Source organism: Mercenaria mercenaria, chromosome 14 (genome assembly GCF_021730395.1).
Source record: "Mercenaria mercenaria strain notata chromosome 14, MADL_Memer_1, whole genome shotgun sequence".
NCBI lineage: Eukaryota > Metazoa > Mollusca > Bivalvia > Venerida > Veneridae > Mercenaria > Mercenaria mercenaria.
In genome coordinates this window covers 71,475,363-71,495,054 of record NC_069374.1, presented here as the reverse complement: position 1 = coordinate 71,495,054, position 19,692 = coordinate 71,475,363, and the positions used below count along the sequence as shown (strand labels likewise).

Sequence of the window (19,692 nt, the reverse complement as noted above, 5' to 3'; positions counted from 1 at the left end):
TTTGTACATGTGGGGAAAAAGTGTAATTTCTTAGCAGTTTGCCCTATACATGTAGTTGATGTAGATTTATTCTTATAATCTTTAGATCACCCTTTAGTATATATCCTCATAGTTTTAGGTAGTTCCTTCATTTTATTAAGTAACTTTCCTACCACATTGGAAATAAAAACCAAGTGTTGATAGAATGACATCTCTACATGTTTGTATTTAGAAAAATTCCTATTTACAAAATAAAAAAATAAATCCACAAATAAGTGACTAGATTTCTAGAAAAAGATTTTTTTGAGCTGTTCGACAAGACCTTACTCTAACATGCTTTTTTCACCCGTGAAAACTTGACATACCATGAGTTATAACAGCATGATGTATGTAAGAGGGTCCATGTTTCTGAGAAAAAAAGTTCGAACATCAGTAAATCCTAGAAAGACAGAATTGTTTTACATGATAATTACACAGCATCTAAAGCATCGTTATAATTCTACAAAACCATTGTCAATTTGCTCATAATATATGATTGAATTTCGGTAAGGGACTGCATGAAGGGGCCACACTTCTGGACAGACAGTTCAGCACCTTTAAAAACTCACCATTTTTGAGTCGGCTAAAGGCTGAAAGCCTTTTGACGAGTCCTTGCTGTTCAGCGATTCTCTAAATGGACCGAATAACACGTGAAGGGATGTAGTTCCATTAGATTTCTCAAATTTCAAACAGTTCACTGCATGAATGAAGTTAAGTTGTGTCAATTCCCTTTGCTATGACCAATATACGATGTAATCTGTCATATTTATAACTTGTAATTGTGCAATACTCGAATGTAACTCATTAAGCATAAATGTGCATTTTAAGAATTGCGCAGGCTTACAAAGCTTGCGTAACATCCAGCGAAAGACAAAAAATAGTTCCACAGGGCTCCAGATAAGATGCGTATTAGCGTAAATTACGTATAGAAATAATGCAAATACGCATGTCTAATAATTTCTAAGCGTATAAAAACGTATATAAAATTACAGAAACGCACACAATGCTTTTTTTAAAACAAAATCTGAATCATCTGGATGCGTTAGGTAACATAGCCGATCAGCCTTAATTCTCCCACATTGAACGTATACACGCATCGTATGATTTCTATAAACTTTGCATGGGTTGAATTTTGCAGTCAGTAAACGGATAAATTATCAGAAGAAGAAGCTCTTACTGGTTTGTTTAGTTACTACTGATATTAAAAATGATTTTAATTCTTATTTTTCGAGAAATAAACAAATCGGCGAAACATTAAATTGTATTTTCTTGTAGTTTTTGAAATTGAAAGTAGATCGTCTGTGTTTGGCTGCTTTCACGAAACGAAACAACATTTTTATGAAAAGATTTAAATAAGAGGTAATTTAACCGTAAACTTCAATGTCAGATACTGCCAGTTGCTGCTAAATGTCTCCGTATCATCACAATTTGTAAAATATATTGTTGAAAATGGAGAAAAGTGTAATCGTATCCGGATATAATATTTTGGGTAAATATTATTATTGTTATGAAATTTTAAGAAAAAAACTAAAAACAAACTGAAACTGGTAGACTATACTGTCAGTACATCAATCATTAGCCGACTCAGGCCCTTCAGGCCTTTGATTAAAAAGCTGTTACATGTCTCCATTTTGATGCATTTGCAACACTGTATCAGTGCTTAAACTTAACATAACTAGGTTAAACATCGTTTTTAGCTCACCTGTCACATAGTGACAAGGTGATCTTTTGTGATCACCCTTCGTCCGTCGTCCGTGTGTCCGTCAACAATTTCTTGTCTGCACGATAGTGGTTTCATTTATGATTTTATTTTAACCAAACTTGCACACAACTTGTATCACCATAAGATCTCGGTTCCTTTCTTGAACTTGCCAGATCCCAGTATGGGTTCCAGAGTTATGGCCCCTGAAAGGGCCAGAATAAGCTATTTTGACCTTGTCTGCACAATATCAGCTTCATTTATGATTATATTTTAACCAAAATTGCACACAACTTGTATCACCATACGATCTTGGTTCCTTTCTTGAACTGACCAGACTCCTTTATGGAGTCCAGAGTTACGGCCCCTGAAAGGGCCAGAATTACCTATTTTGACCTTGTCTGCACAATAGCAGCTTCATTTATGATTTGATTTTAACCAAACTTGCACACAACTTGTATCACCACAAGGTCTTGGTTCCTTTTTTGAACGTGCCAGATTCCATCATGGGTTCCAGAGTTATGGCCCCTTAAAGGTCCAAAATTTGCTATTTTGACTTTTGCAGCCATATAGAGATTTCATTTATGGTTTGATTTGATACAAACTTCCAAAATGTCTTCAACAACAATAAATCTTGGATTCCATGATGAATCTGTCAGATCCAATCGTAGGTTCCTGAGTTATTATATATCAGATTATCTCCCCTGATTGTAATCAAAATGGATTTATATCAGTAAGAACTTATAGGACTTATTTGAAATTTCATTATTGTCATTAGTTGGACTGAGACAATCAGGGCAGATAACTATGGACTGATTTTATGTCAAATTACCTCCCTTTATTTCAAATTAAAATGGGTATATCTCAATAGCTAATGAAGATAATGATCTGAAATTTCATTTAATATGTCAACAGATGGACTTGGACAATCAGTGAAGATACATATTGACTAAATTTATGACAAATTACTCCCTTTATTTTTTATCTAAATGAATACACCTTAGCAGCTTCTAATGAGATTTGTTTGAAACGATCATATCATTTTGAGCAATGGTACTCAGGTGAGCGATACAGGGCCATCATGGCCCTCTTGTTTGACAATTGTTTACTTTCATTTCTTTATAAATGACATTCCTTTTTAAAGGGGGACAACTATTTTAGAATATTTTAGGTATCCAATTCTATGGGACAGAACGATAAAAATGTATTGAACAGATAGGTCTGATCACTCACACTGTGAAAATGCCAAATCTATATTTTCACACTATGAGAAATACACCTCTGCCCCAAACAATATGTATGAATTTTAAATTACCGATATTTGCTTAAAACAGGATGAAAATTGTAATCGCACTTTGTTCTTTAAAGTATATTTATTTCTCGATTGAAATTATTTTACTTAAGGAGGTAGGTTACCTTCATATTTGTATGTGCGCATGTCCAACTGGAAGCTAACGTGACGATTTACGACGACGTTTACGACAAACTAAATGTGTTTGTATATTCATTCTTCTGAAAACAAATCATGAACCTGTCTTCGATCTGATGCTTTATGGTTTAATAATGCAAAAATAATGAATAAATTGCCGCAGAAACGCTTCAAAACAGTGTTGCCTTAAAATGACGCCATGACGTTACGTGTCAGTTACCGCGCAAAATTAATAGCTTTTATCTTGAAAGTATGTAATTCTGTGCATTTTCTTTATTTTAACTAATTTCAAATAACCATTAATTGCTGAAATATTTTTTATGAGTCTTTTGCTCTGAATAATAATCGATATTTTGCTTCTTTTATGTATACTTATATCGAAATGTTATGCGGAATGTAAGAAAATGGATGATGGTAATCAATGTTATTTGTAGTTGGGTGAAAGGTTACTTGTTACGGCCATTTTCAAATAAAAAATCTAGCAGTTTGATTTGTAATACCTATTTTTCAGGTTCCGTTGATAATTTGTTACTTATATACTAAAAGTAAGATCTAAAATTGTTCAAATTTCAGTAGAAAATTGTGGTTTCTTGAATTGAAGTAATGTTACCATGGAAACGAAGCCCGTGACCTATGTATCTAAATGTAAAATTCAAAAGCGTTGACACTAGTCTATTTAAGAAACACAGCTTCGGCTTTTTATTTTCATTTAAACAATATCTATGAGAATAATAGCAGCATGCTTAACGATTTTTCCATGAAAAATGCCAGACGAGGGGTACTGCTTAAGTATTCTAAGCTGTGAAATTTGTTTGAATAAATGCAGATAACACGAAAATATTACTTACGTTAGAAATAATATGTTTTAAAGCTACATCAACTAGAAAGATAATCTAATTCAATATTTTTTATAAGAAATTACGACAAAAAGCAAGATATAAGCTATTTTAAACATCTCTGTTGCCATGGTTACTTTAAACTTTAAGAAAAATAGGGTACAATGTAAAGTGCTTGGTATTTTGCTAATAATATCATCCAAATATTCCATGTTGGTCATTAACAGAATGGCACTGAAGCTGTCGAAAACCCCTATTTTTATACATAGTTGTTTAAAAATGAGAGAAAATGCGTTACCATGGAAACACGAGCCCCGCGATATATACATTTTAAGCTTATATTAGAAAGCTAACGTGCATACTAGTAAAATTATCAGTTATGCATACTTCTACGGATATCAGTGAAACTAAAATACACTTAAAAGTGTTAAATATCCGTATTTTCCTTCTTCTTTCAATATGAAATACCTTTGGAGGGTCATGTTGTTCAAACCTGGATAAAAACTGAACTTGAAGGGACAGGGACAAACGAAATTGAGATTGTAGCAGTTAAAACTTCATATTACACGAAATACAAAATAATGCTGTGGTTCAACTAATTTGAATTTACCCTTGTAACAAGGTAACCTACCTCCTTAATGAGAATTCCATAATGATATGCAGCAAAAAATGAAATAAAATGGAACTTTATGTTTTGTGCGTCTTTCTAACGTCACAGCACGCCTGTTGTCATGTCTGTTTACGCGCGTCTGTTTCCCGCGCTGAGATTAGAAATTGTTGCATAAAATAAAAAGAAAATTTGTTTGTTTTTAGCTCACCTGTCACGAAGTGACAAGGTGAGCTTTTGTGATCGTGCAGCGTCCGTCGTCCGTCCGTCCGTCCGTGCATAAACTTTTGCTTGTGACCACTCTAGAGGTCACATTTTTCATGGGATCTTTATGAAAGTTGGTCAGAATATTCACCTTGATGATATCTAGGTCAAGTTCGAAACTGGGTCACGTGCGGTCAAAAACTAGGTCAGTAGGTCTAAAAATAGAAAAACCTTGTGACTTCTCTAGAGGCCATATTTTTCATAAAATCTTCATGAAAATTGGTCAGAATGTTCACCTTGATGATATCTAGGTCAAGTTCGAAACTGGGTCACATGCCATCAAAAACTAGGTCAGTAGGTCAGTTAATTGAAAAATCTTGTGACCTCTCTAAAGGCCATATTTTTCATGGGATATGTATGAAAATTGGTCTGAATGTTCATCTTGATGATATCTAGGTCAAGTTCGAAACTGGGTCATGTGCGGTCGAAAACTAGGTCAGTAGGTCTAAAAATAGAAAAACCTTGTGACCTCTCTAGAGTCCATACTTGTGAATGGATCTTCATAAGAATTGGTCAGAATGTTCATCTTGATGATATCTAGGTCAAGTTCGAAAGTGGGTCACGTGTCTTCAAAAAGTAGGTCAGTAGGTCAAATAATGAAAAAACCTTGTGACCTCTCTAGAGGTCATATTTTTTAAGGGATCTGTATGAAAGTTGGTCTGAATGTTAATCTTGATGATATATAGGTCAGGTTTGAAACTGGGTCAACTGCGATCAAAAACTAGGTCAGTAGGTCTAAAAATAGAAAAAACCTTGTGACCTCTCTAGAGGTCATACCCTTGAATGGATCTTCATGAAAATTGGTCAGAATGTTCACCTTGATGATGTTTAGGTCAGATTTGAAACTGAGTCATGTTCCATCAAAAACTAGGTCAGTAGGTCAAATAATAAAAAAACATTGTGACCTCTCTAAAGGCCATATTTTTCATGGGATCTGTATGAAAGTTGGTCTGAATGTTCATCTTGATGATATCTAGGTCAAGTTTGAAACTGGGTCAACTGCGGTCAAAAACTAGGTCAGTAGGTCTAAAAATAGAAAAACCTTGTGACCTCTCTAGAGGCCATACTTTTCATGGGATCTGTATGAAAGTTGGTCTGAATGTTCATCTTGATGATATCTATGTCAAGTTTGAAACTGGGTCAACTGCGGTCAAAAACTAGGTCAGTAGGTCTAAAATTTGAAAAATCTTTTGACCTCCCTAGAGGCCATATTTTTCAATGGATCTTCATGAAAATTAGTCAGAATTTTTATCTTGATGATATCTAGGTCAAGTTCAAAACTGGGTCACATGAGCTCAAAAACTAGGTCACTCTGTCAAATAATAAAAAAAAAACGACGTCATACTCAAAACTGGGTCATGTGGGAACAGGTGAGCGATTTAGGACCATCATGGTCCTCTTGTTTATGAATATGGAATATATCCCACCTCGAAGTGAGAAAATGTTCACATTGTCACTCACTCTACGCACTCGTGACAATATTTGAAATTTTCTCACTGCTCAGTGAGATATATTCCATATTCACTCAAAACAAACAAATATACTTTATTATTACATACTCGTTTCTATTCCCCGTTAAATTACACTGGTACCGGAAACGTCAATATTTTTCCATACACTGACGCCTGAATTTCATATCGGGTACGTGACGTAATTCAGTGTAATGTTGTTGCACTATTTTTTCTATTTAGTTTAGTATTGTCAATCCTATTCAGGCTATTGAACAAATTTATGATATTTACATTATGTTTATATGTGTAGATGCGTATGTAATAAAAAGGTTATTATCTTTGCATCGGGAAATATGCACTCGTTCTTCAGCGGAAGAACATTGCGCTCCTAAAGTTGCGCAATATTTCCCCTGAAGAACTTGTGCATATTTTCCGATACAAAACTAATAACCTATAATAGTATATAATTAAATACAAATAAATATAAATTTTATTTAAAGTTCATGATACATACAGTGACACAGTGATCTTGAGACTGAAATTAGTTTTTGCTCATTAACTAAGGAATGTATACGTCTGCAATTTTTAAATTTTTGGGAATGGTTGCCTGCGGGCGTTATATGATTGTGTTTTGTGGGAGTCAGTTGGTCAAAGATCAAAGTTCCACTGACCTTGGAATAGAAAACAGATACAGACTACATACCCTGGTCCCACTTGCCTCTGACAGGCCATCATTGGTTGGGGGTCATACTTGTTTTACAAACAGCTCTTGTTTAGTGGGAATATTGTTGTGAAAGATGGTGCTAAACAGATTGCACACATTGCAGCAGTATAAGGACTTGGGAAGTATTGTTCAACATTGCAAATTTATTGAATATAGAAAATTAATAGCAGTTTAGTCAGTTATTATCCAGCAGATATATGGATTTACTTTCTACAAATTAATGGTGTTTAATATTTGAATACATTTGCTTAGATACATTTAGATCTATATTTTATAAGGATGGTCATAAAATTTTATTGTATGTTTATATCTGAAAAATTAGATTTGAACCTAGACGTTACTGTTTTCACATTTACAAAAACAAACTACCCACAAAGTTTTTAGTCTTATTCAGTGGAAATTGAGAGTATGTAGTGGTTTAAAAATCTAGGTAAAATGTTACAGTTTTTATAACTACAGTCGAACTTCGATGGCTCGAACTCGAGGATCCCGTTGAAATTAGTTCGAGTTTTCCGTTGTTCGAGCCATCCAATGGCGGCCATTTTGAATTTGGGAATTCGAGGTCATGATGTGTTACAAACCTTACATCGTAATATATTGTCATATTGTACCTAAATGTGTGTATGATACGATGATAAATAAAAAAACGAACGCTGAAATATGCTTTATTATTTATTTTCAAACATGACATAGGTACAAAATTAAAACACAGATAAAACACTTATATCATTATAAGAATTTTGGTGAAGACAGCATCAAATAGAAAGACATGAATGGCAAACCTTTATGAATCATAGTTCAGTACAAATATTATCAAATATATTGCTTTCCAGTAGCTGACTAAGCTATCCCCCCGTTTCCGGGTCCTTTACTAAGTTGTTCAGCCATGCTAAAACAGTATGAAAGTTGACATCGGATCTGCCGAATTTATGCAGTAAAAATAAAGACAGACACTGCTCAATTATTTTAAATAATTTTATTCGTATAAATTAAAGCCCATTAAAGCATTGCAGTGAACGAAAGTCACTTTGTTTAATTTGTTTGTCGTATACCGACGCTTATTACATTAGCGTGTGAAAATTACGCACGCGCCGGTTAAAGGGGAAGCTTGGCGAATGTCAGGCAGAGGTGTGAAAAGCTTTGTAAACACAAGCCATTCCGGCGACAAATTGTCTGTTCGACTGAATACGTGTAATTATCACTGTAATTAAGCCAAGGGGACCACCAAATGAGTTCGAGAGTTCGAATTTTCGAAGTTCGAGCGATCCGAGGTAGAACTATATATAATAAAGAAGAAATAAATTCGGGACCAGGCGAAGAGTTCGAGCGATCCCGGGTGTTCGAAAGATCCGAGTTCGAGCCATTGAAGTTCAACTGTATAAGACTTTTTGCCTCCAAATGTGCAACAATCTGACAACATCTGGCTTAGCTTTTTATTGATTCGGCAACAAATGGTTCTATAATTCAAGGCCCATACTCATAAAAATTCTAGTAAAGCAATAAAGGCACTTTCCTACAGATTTAAAAAAAAATGGTCTTCCTTTGAAGTTGAAGTTTGGTCATTATTATAATGAACATTAGAATATGTTAAAAAGCCAAATCAAGAAAAATAAAGATGCCTGCGTTTGGAATTAAACTATGTCTGCTGCGGCAATAAAGAAAAAATTCACTGTCTTTACCAGTACTGCCACGAAGGATTGTGTGTTTTAACATGTTAGATATAGGTATTTATACTTAAGGCAGTTTAACTTGAGTAAAGGGTTATAAATGCTTTACGATTTTCATTGTACAAATTAGTAAAAACAACACATTCTCATATGTTAGTATCATATGTTAGTCTGTAGGTAATTAAGTTTCAAAGCATTCTTAAGAAATATAGCTTTTTGTTGTTGCTGTTGTCATACGATTTGGAAGCCAGTGCCTTTTAAACATAGGTTATGCCTATTACATATTAATATCAAAATGTTTTAAACAGATACAAGCATTTATATAATAACAAAAATAATTATATCATGTTAAAGTATTTACAAAATATGCTGTAAACTAAAGTAATGTTGAATACCAACTATGGAATTTTTTTACAAGACCTTTTCAGTGTATGACCAACACGGTTTACTGTGTCACCAACATGAATGACCAACTTGGCCCATGGGTTACTGCAAGGACTCGGAGCCTTGCTCTATTTTAGGAACTTTATGCATACATGTATAAATGTGTTTTGTATGATGTTTTTTACTCAGACTGCATTTGTATCATATAGAGAGTTACGAAACTTTGTATGAATATTCATTAAGCTGCTTAGACAGACAGCTTTGCAAAGTTTCATTCATATAGACAAGCAGAACACAAGGATATGATCACAATATGCAGACCAGATTCAGTTTTATCCATCAAGTTTTAGCAGAATTAATATGGCCATTTCCTGTCCTCAAATTTTGCAAAATGTCTATATCCGATTTGGTAACTTGAAAGGATAAATGGACTTAATTCATTTTTGCTGCACAGGTGTTTGATCATCACAGCCAAGTTCAACTTCGGGTATAGTCCACCAAATTTCAATGGAGTAATTGCCCCATTTTCCACTTCAAATTTGTAAAACAAAGGTCTGTAATTGGTACAAGAAGAGGGTCTAATTGGATATCTTACAGTCTGTCAAAAGGCTGACGGTTACAGTATTTTGATTGTTACATAAGATATTGGACAGCTGATAGTATGTGGTTACATGGCTTTCTATTATGAGACAAACTGCTTATCATATTGATTCCCACACTTTGTGAAAAATTATAAGCTAACTCCAGGGTATTTCATTGCAACTCTTAATTACTTTTCCAGGGCCTCTGTGGCCGAGTGGTTAAGGTCATTGACTTAAAACCACTTGCCCCTCATCAATGTGTGTTCGAGCCTCACTCAGGGCATTGAATTCTTCATGTGAGGAAGCCATCCAGCTGGCTTATGGAAGGTCGATGGTTCTACCCAGGTGCCCGCTCGTGATGAAATAATGCACGAAGGGACACCTTTGGGTCTTCCTCCACCATCAAAGCTGGAAAGTCCCAATATGACCTATAATTGTGTGGCGCGACATTAAACCCAACAAAATAAAATAATTACTTTTCTGTTAACAGATAAGAATGATGATAAGATACTAACAGAGGAAGAGTTTGTTTCACTGCCACTTGGTGATGTTGATGATGAAGAACAAAGACGGTTGGATAAAGAGTGGCAGAAAGAACGAGGCGAGGAATTTAGAAATCAAATTGACTTTGATCACAATGGTAAAGTTACCATAGGGGAATTAAAGGTTAGTAGTCACACTGATAAAGTAACTGTAGAGGAATTAAAGATTAATGATCACAATGGTACAGTAATAGTTGGGAAATTAAAGGTAAGTAATCACAACATTAAAGTAACATAGGGGAATTAAATGTTAGTAATATAAATGTTAAAGTGCACAACCCAGGTCTGTAGGTTCAAGGTCAGGGCCTCACTTGATGTTCGAAGGTCATGATCACAACATTTTGCTTTTACCTGTATCAGAGTTGAGTCTGTGGTATTAAATGATAGCTATAGTTTCTCTTAATTAATTATATTATTATACGCCCGTTTGAAAAACAGGACGTATTATGGGAACGCCCCTGGCGGGCGGATGGGCGGACAGCGTCGACAGACTTCGTCCGGAGCATATCTTCTACATGCATGAAGGGATTTTGATGAAACTTGGCACAGTTGTTCACCATCATGAGACGGAGTGTCATGCACAAAAACCAGGTCCCTAGGTCTTAGGTCAAGGTCACACTTAGAGGTCAAAGGTCAAATTCAAGAATGACTTTGTCCGGAGCATATCTTCTTCATGCATGGAGGGATTTTGATGAAAGTTGGCACAATTGTTCATCATCATGAGACGGAGTGTCATGCGCAAGAACCAGGTCCCTAGGTCTAAGGTCAAGGTCACACTTAGAGGTCAAAGGATACAAGAAAGAAAACTTTGTCCGGAGCATATCTTCTTCATGCATGTAGGGATTTTGATATAACTTGGCACAAATGTTCACCACCACAAGGCGGAGTGTCATGCGGAAGAACCAGGTCCCTAGGTCTAAGGTCAAGGTCACACATAGAGGTCAACGGATACAAGAATGAAAACCTTGTCCGGAGCATTTCTTCTTCATGCATAGAGGGATTTTGATATAACTTTGCACAAATGTTCACCACCACGAGGCGGAGTGTCATGCACAAGAACCAGGTCCCTAGGTCAAAGGTCAAGGTCACACTTAGAGGCCAAAGGTCAGATACAAGAATGACTTTGTCCGAAGCATTTCTTCTTCATGCATGAAGGGATTTTGATGTAACTTGGCACAATTATACACCATCATGAGATGAAGTGTCATGCGCAGTTCCCTTCTTTAGAATTACTTCCCTTTGTTGTTACTATAAATAGCTTATATTGTAACTTTTTCATTACTAGTCGTAGGGAAAAATTGAGACCACTTTTCTGTAGTACAACATGCATGCTACATCCAATTATGAGATGTATCTTGACCAATCTCTACCTGGTAAAGATTTTTTCGTGGACTTACAATTTTTGTTTGGATTTTTTTTTTTTTTTTTTTTTTTTTTTTTTAAGATTATCTTCCCTTAGTTGTTACTATAAATAACTTATATAGTAACTTTTTTATAATTGACCGTAGGGAAAAAACAAGACCACTTTTCTGTGGTACAACATAGATGTTACTTTCAAATTTTAGGTGTATTTTAATGTATCTCTACCTGGTAAGGAGTTTTTTTGTGGACTTAGAAAAACAAATGACTTACAATGATTACTAAACAACCACAAAATTAAAATTCCATTTGCAAATACAGGTGCTAGAGTAAAGAAATTTGCTGTGACGGGCATATATTGTGACATTCTGGCATTCTTGTTGTATATAAAAAGAAAGAAATAGAAAGTTAAGAATAGAACGGATTCCAAACTAAAAAGTAGTATCCCTAATATCGAATATTACTGTTGTAGTACAGTAAAGGAAATGAGTAGTCTGTCATGAATGATCCAAAGTGTTTTTAATTAAATCTGACATTGAATTTTGAGAATTAATTGTTTTATCAGCCCAGCATCATTTAACTTACATTGAAAGAACTGATGACATTGAAGCACAGAGAGTGGGAGACATATTGATTTACTCCAGTCTGTGTGTGTGTCTGTCACAAAGCTTGTCCGCACTCAAAGTTGAACATTTCTCATCCGATTTTCACCAAACTTAAACAAAATGTGTTTGACCATAAGACCTCAGCTAAGTTCGATAACTAGCCAAATGTGTTCAGGCATTTTGGAGTTACGGCCCTTGAATTACCGAAAAATCGGCCTTTTTACTCTTGTCTGCACTCTAAGTCAAACATTTCTCATCCGATCTTCACCAAACTTGAACAAAATGTGTTTGACCATAAAACCCCCGCCAAGTTCGATAACTAGCCAAATCCGCCCAGGCACTTTTGAATTATGGTCCTTGAATTACTGATTGGATCCACTCGTCCAGACCATCTAATTGGATCCACTCGTCAAAACCATCTAGAGAAACTAGACGTTTTTCATAGGGGCAGTTGTGGGAGACATGCGCTGTTGTCAAAAGCATCTCTAGTTTATAATGATATTATTAAAACCAAGTGATATTTTGTGAAAAATTAATGAATATACATGTATGATACTGAATTACAGAAATAATTTCTGTATTATCTGAAACTTTATTACAGAGATACATTGATCCAAGAAATCCAGACAACGCTAAATCGGACACAAAAACTCTCCTGGAGGAGATGGATGATGATAAGGACAAGTGTATATCTTGGAAAGAAATAGAAGATCATAAAGACATGTTTATACAGAGTAAAATTGTCAACATGCGCAGAATACTTCATGACGAGTTTTAGAAATACCAGTTTAAAAATATTTTGTTAGCAAGTTATAATGTGATATCTTTAATTCTGTTAGATTTTAGCTGAAACCGTTGAAAAACTGAATTGGAAATGATTACCTGTATAAACTTACATTGGTTTCACTGCCAGAGGTCGGATAATGTAACTGTAGTCTTGATAATTTTTGGCCGTTTTATTTCCCCATTTCATAAACAACAGCCATACTCTTGTTGTTATGAATTCGGGTTTGGATTATACAGTTGAAATGCTGTTACTTTATATTCACAACTGTTTTACTAGATTAGCATGTTGCTCCTTAGTATTATCAGTAAATAAAAACACCTTGAGTATTACCCAAACTGCAGTACATATGTAGATTTATTAGTAAATAAAACCACCTTGACTATTACCCAAACTGCAGTACATGCTAGAGTTTATCAATACAATAAATCACCCAAACTATAGTAGATATAAAAACACTGTATTAGCCAAACTACAGTAGATGCTAGGGTTTATCTGTAAATTAAATCACCTTATAACCCAAACTTTAGTAGATGTTAGAGTTTACATATAAATTAGATCAACATATATTACCCAAACTGTAGTAGATGTTAGAGTTTACCTATAAATTAAATCATTGTATTACCCAAACTATAGTAGATATTAGAATTTATCTACAAATTGAATCACAGTATTAGCCAGACTACAGTAGATTGTTTTATTTTCACAAGGTTGCTAAAAAAACAAATATTATCTAGTCTGCAGAATTCCAGAGAAATGTGATGACTACTTTGTATTTGTATTTTGTATGTACCGGTAATTTTTTTTATTTCTTAACATAAAGTAAATAGTGGGTTTGAATTTTTTTTCACGTGGGATTTGTTTGATAGTGTTGTTGAAGTCTTTGGTAAAGCTTTAAGATTTAGTCTCTCTCTGCAGAGACTTAGAGGGTAGGGTCTGAAAGGACTCGCATTGAAATTTCATTAGTGGTTGGACAGGAGAGACAAACAGATAATCATGCATTTATGCAGAAATAATGCAAGCCGTGCCATGAGAAAACCAACAGTGCATTTGTGACCAGCATGGATCCAGACCAGCCTGCACATCAGCGCAGTCTGGTCATGATGCATGCTGTTCACTTTCAAAGTCTATTGCAGTTAGAGAAACAGTTAGCGAACAGCATGGTTCCTGACCAGACTGTGCAGATGCTGGTCGCAAAAGCACTACATTGGTTTTCGCATGGCGCGGTTCAAATAATGTTAGTCTTGCATCACTGTCACAATATTGTGATACTATTAACCATCCATTTGGAGGCAAGCTGTCATCAATGACATGTTTGGTAGCTGATGTATATTTGAAGCAACCTTTCTGTTAAATATTTGAATGTACAGGGCCAACTTTGCAATGTGTGGCTCCAGCTTTGCTCTATGCTTAAACAAATTTTACACTTTCATTTTAATTTTTGATTATCCTTAATCACAGCGTCAGCCTATCATAAATTATTGATTCAACTAGTAATTGTTAATGGAAATTTTTGTTGTTGATGAAATCCTGATGTACAAATAATGCCCGAAAACAATTTTATTGCAATGTTCTTAGAAATATTTTTGATGTACATGATAAATGGGATTCAGTTGGGTAAAATTTTTAAGAAAAACATAAGGGGATATGAGGGTTTTGTTGAAAATCAGCCAGTTTTATACTTTTTTAAGGTGTTTTTTGTGCTATAATTGATGTGGAAGTTTTTACCAGTTTCAAGCACAAATGTTTGGTCCATATTGGCAAAAACAATTCTCAATTGAGAGTGATGATAACCAAAAACTAGAAAATTTTCTTCCTGTTATGGTATCAGAAAAGTAACACAAAATTGTGAAAAAATATGTTTTCATTAACATTCCATTTTCTAACTTACAATGCATTTTGTCATTGACATATCAAAATATTGTTGCTATTTGCCACAAAATTTATGAATATGTGCAATGTTGTTTTATTATATGTTTATATTTCAATGTTATATTAGTCCCATTGTTTAATGTAGATATTTTCATGTTTAGCAAATAGTTTGTTTGCTTTGAAGTTGAAACGTCATGCACAATTTTTTTCAATGTCAAATTCTTCAGTTCTGACTATCAGAATTTTTCTGCATAACTTCAGGTGAACATGTAAATTTTTGTTTTTAATTATACCCCCCCCCCCACCCCTCCCTCGAAGAAGAAGTGGGAAAATATTGCTTTGCACCTGTCCGTCAACTGTCAGTAGAGCGAACAGCTCCCCCAAATAATTACGAATCTCTTTACTCGGAACCTTGTTTTTTGGGGACCAAAGGTCAAGGTCAAAGGGTCCTGAATCTTGAAAATGTTTTCCTCCCCCCCCAATAACTTGAAAGCCGCTTGACCCATAACATTCAATCTTGGAAGCATAATTGGGATATCAAGTAGATGACCCCTTAAAAGTATGATTGGGTTTATGAAGTAAGATAACTGCAATGTTTTTGGGGTCAGTTGGTCAGAGGTCAAGGTTACAGGAACCTGAACATTGATAACTATTTCTGCATGGTAACTTGAGAATCACTTGACCGAGAACCTTCAAACTTGATAGCGTAATTGTGCTTAATGAAGTATAAGACCACTTTTGTTCAGTCAAGGTCAAGGTCTCAGGGGCCTGAACCTTGAAAACAGTTCCTGCTCAATAACGAGAGAACCGCTTAAACCCAGTATCTTCAGATTTAATAGCATGATTAGACTTATGAATATGATGGCCCCTATTGTTTTTGGTGTCAGTAGGTCAAAGGTCAAGGTCATAGTGATTTCAGGACTGAAATTGGGACAAACCATCATGGGGAGCAAACGTGTTTTACAAACAGCTCAAGTTTGTCCAATTCAATAGGTAGTTGACCAAAGTCAATTGAGCTTTGACATGGAAATGTATCAGTATTAATGTATCAACATCATTTTTTTAAAAAATTACTTGTTAGCTCACCTTTGGTTCAAGATAAACCGTTAGTATAGGTAGATGGTCTGACTTCAGTTAGAATATTGGACTGTGAAATCTGGGTCAGTATCTAGGATACTAGTGCCTTATGTCAGAACATAGAAATACTTCATTTCCAGTGGGCCAATTTTGTGCTTATGGTAACATTGTCAGTCACCATGTCATTAAATCCAGGTTCCTGTAACCTTGACTAAACCCTAACCCTATCCAGGTCAGATCATAGAAAAACGTTGATATCTAGTAATCTCATTTTGGACTAAATTCAGAATTGTTACAGTGCATGAAGCAGTTTGTTATATCTAAGGTTAATTTATCCGTGAGGTGAGCAACTTTGGGTTATCATGACTCTCTTGTTATAGTTTATGTACTTTGCACCTGCATATATCAATGTCTTATGTCTGATCCTTAAGATATGTTTAAGTTTATGGAAGCCCATTTTGTTTTATACATCATGCACTCGGGACTAGGTTTAATAAATCCGTGGGTACTTTCTTCAAAAGGTGTTTAGATAATGTAAAGAAATAAATCTAAGTACAGCATGTATATACATGTAAGAGTCTTTAACTTTGTATTACATATATAGGAGGGAGTGTAAGTTTTATAATGTAAAATATGGTGGGAATTTTTCTTTGTTCGCAGAAAGAAGAGTCTATCTCCTGTGTTGATATCTAGTTGTTTTGCTTATTTATTAAGTTGTACATGTATACTTTGAACAAACTGAGCTATTTATTACTTTGTTATATTGGTGTGACATGTATTGATGTTAATTGAAATGTTGGATGTACCCAAGTTACATTTGTAGTTGTTTATTAATTTCTTTTAGTTTGTATTTTTAGCTTTCCAGAGCACAAAGTGCTCTGTATTTTTAGCTCACCAGAGCACAAAGTGCTCAAGGTGAGCTATTTTGACCGGTCATTGTCCAGCGTCCGTTGGCGTCCGTCGTCAGTCATCCTTCAACATTTGCCTTGTGAGCACTCTAGAGGCCACATTTGTGACCCAATCTTTATGAAACTTGGTCAGAATGTTAGTCTTGATGATCTCTAGGTCAAGTTTGAAACTGGGTCATGTGGGGTCAAAAACTAGGTCAGTAGGTCAGATCAAAGGAAAAGCTTGTGAACACGCTAGAGACCACATTTTTGACCCAATCTTTATGAAACTTGGTCAGAATGTTTGTCTTGATGATCTCTAGGTCAGGTTCCAAACTGGGTCATGTGGGCTCAAAAACTAGGTCAGTAGGTCAGATCAAAGGAAAAGCTTGTGAACACTCTAGAGACCACATCTTTGACCAATCTTTTTGAAACATTGTCTGAATGTTAATCTTGATGATCTCTAGGTCAAGTTTGAAACTTGGTCATGTGGGGTCAAAAACTAGGTCAGTAAATCAGATCAAAGGAATAGCTTGTGAACACTCTAGAGACCACATTTGTGACCCAATCTTTATGAAACTTGATCAGAATGTAAGTATTGATGATCTCTAGGTCAAGTTTGAATTTGGGTCATGTTGGGTCAAAAACTAGGTCAGTAGGTCAGATCAATGGAAAAGCTTGTGAACACTCTAGAGACCACATCTGTGACCCAGTCTTTATGAAACTTGGTCAGAATGTTAGTCTTGATGAGCTCTAGGTCAAGTTCGAAACTGGGTCATGTTGGAGTAAAAACTAGGTCACTGGTCAAATCAAAGGAAAAGCTGGTGAACACTCTAGAGGCCGCAGTTGTAACCAGACCTTGATGAAATTTAGTCAGAATGTTTGTCTTGATGACCTTTAGGTCAAGTTCAACTCTTGGTCATGTGGGTCAAAAACTAGGTCAGTAGGCCAGATCAACTCTGGTGAGCGATGTATAGGGCCATCATGGACCTCTTGTTTGTGTTAAATACCATTTCTGACCTATATCAGTCTACTTTATTGCCTTCGAAATTCTTTCATTTTTACAGTCTGAACAATTTTCTGACGCACTTTGTTATTTCAAAATGGTAAAGTAAAACTACTTAAGAGATTTAGGTCAATTACTATGCCAGACTGTTTCTTAACTCACTTTCTTCATATTGTGTCACATGAACAGATTTAGACAAGTTGGTTACAATTGACAAAATACATAATGAAAAGTGGTTGCCATTTTATACCGGTATGGGTATGCGTAAACTTTTATGATTTTTTTTTTTCAATTTTATATTTGAATGTTAAATTTTTTCACACATCAAAATGTGCTTTTGAAACCAATGTCTAAATTTTTTTAACCATTTCGATACCTGTTAGAACAGCTTCAGAAAATGTTGTGGAATTGTTAAATTTATGGGGCTTCACTTCATGTATTTGTCAAATCATGATTTGTCTTATGAAGCAATTCAAAATTGTTATATTTTTAAATAAGATCAATGCATTTTTCTTTCTTGATGATGTACTAGCTTCATGCCTTTATCTTTTCATGTTGTAAGAAATTCAACTTAATGTATAGGGAAATTTGTATGGCAATACAGGAAGCTCTATTTTGGATTATGTCTTTAGATACGCATTTGAGCCGTGCCATGAGAAAACCAACATAGTGGCTTTGCAACCAGCATGGATCCAGACCTGCCTGCCCATCCACGCAGTCTGATCAGGATCCATACTGTTTGCTTTCAAAGCCTATTGGAATTAGAGAAACTGTTAGTGAACAGCATGGATCCTGACCAGACGGCAGATGCGCAGGCTGGTCTGGATCCATGCTGGTCGCAAAGCCACTATGTTGGTTTTCTCGTGACGCGGCTCATTTAGCTCACATGATACACAATCTTATTAACAAATGTGATATTTGCAGTTATCAACTGTAGATGTTTGGAAATAATAAACAAAACACAAATTTCACTGTGGTACTTCCACTTTTTTATCAGCCCCTGTTTCTGCTTCAGGCTTCCTCCTTGCGGGTGGCATTTAGTATTTGCAGTGTCCGTCCGTCCATTTGTTTGTTCTTTTGTCCAGGATTTGTGTCTCCGGTCTGTAACTTTGTCATTGATCAATGGATTCAAATATAACTTGGCACAGATATTCCCCATAATGAGACAATGTGTCCTTTGTAAGACCAGGACCCATAACTCAAAGGTGAAGGTCACACTGAGTTCAGAGATCAACAGGGCATTTTTCCTGTGCAGTATCTCAACCATTCATCAAGAGACTTTTAGCTTGACAATACGAAGTATAAGGAGAGCTATCCTACTCGACCCGGCGTAGGTGTCTTTTCGCGTCCCCACCTTGGTTAAAGTTGTTTTACACTTTCTCTTTTTAGCTCACCTGTCACATAGTGACAGTGTGAGCTTTTGTGATCGCCCGTCGTCCGTCCGTCATCTGTCCATCCATTCGTCCACAATTTCCATGTGAACACGATAGAGACCACATTTTGTATTTGATTTTAATCAAACTTGCACTCAACTTAAATTGGCATATTATCTCCGTTTCTTTCGAAAGCTAGCCAGATCCCGTCTTGGGTTCCAGAGTTATGGCCCTGTAAAGGGCCAAAATTCGCTTTTTTAGCTCACCTGTCACAAAGTGACAAGGTGAGCTTTTGTGATCGCGCGGTGTCCGTCGTCCGTGCGTGCGTCCGTCCGTCCGTAAACTTTTGCTTGTGACCACTCTAGAGGTCACATTTTTCATGGGATCTTTATGAAAGTTGGTCAGAATGTTCATCTTGATGATATCTAGGTCAAGTTCGAAACTGGGTCACGTGCCTTCAAAAACTAGGTCAGTAGGTCTAAAAATAGAAAAACCTTGTGACCTCTCTAGAGGCCATATATTTCACA

At 35.6% G+C, this 19,692-nt stretch overlaps 1 protein-coding gene across 3 annotated transcripts in view; it reads left to right on the top strand.

Annotated features, from left to right (window-relative positions):
* Window positions 1-18,763, top strand: part of LOC123527643 (45 kDa calcium-binding protein-like) — a 28,889-nt gene extending 10,126 nt beyond the window's left edge. For all 3 annotated transcript variants that reach the window (XM_045307245.2, XM_053523865.1, XM_053523864.1), the window contains exons 6-7: window positions 10,151-10,326; window positions 12,768-18,763. In XM_045307245.2, coding sequence (XP_045163180.2) covers window positions 10,151-10,326; window positions 12,768-12,944 — 353 coding nt within the window. In that variant the 3' untranslated portion in view covers window positions 12,945-18,763. The remainder of the gene's footprint in view (window positions 1-10,150; window positions 10,327-12,767) is intronic.
* The last annotated feature ends 929 nt before the right edge of the window (window positions 18,764-19,692 follow it).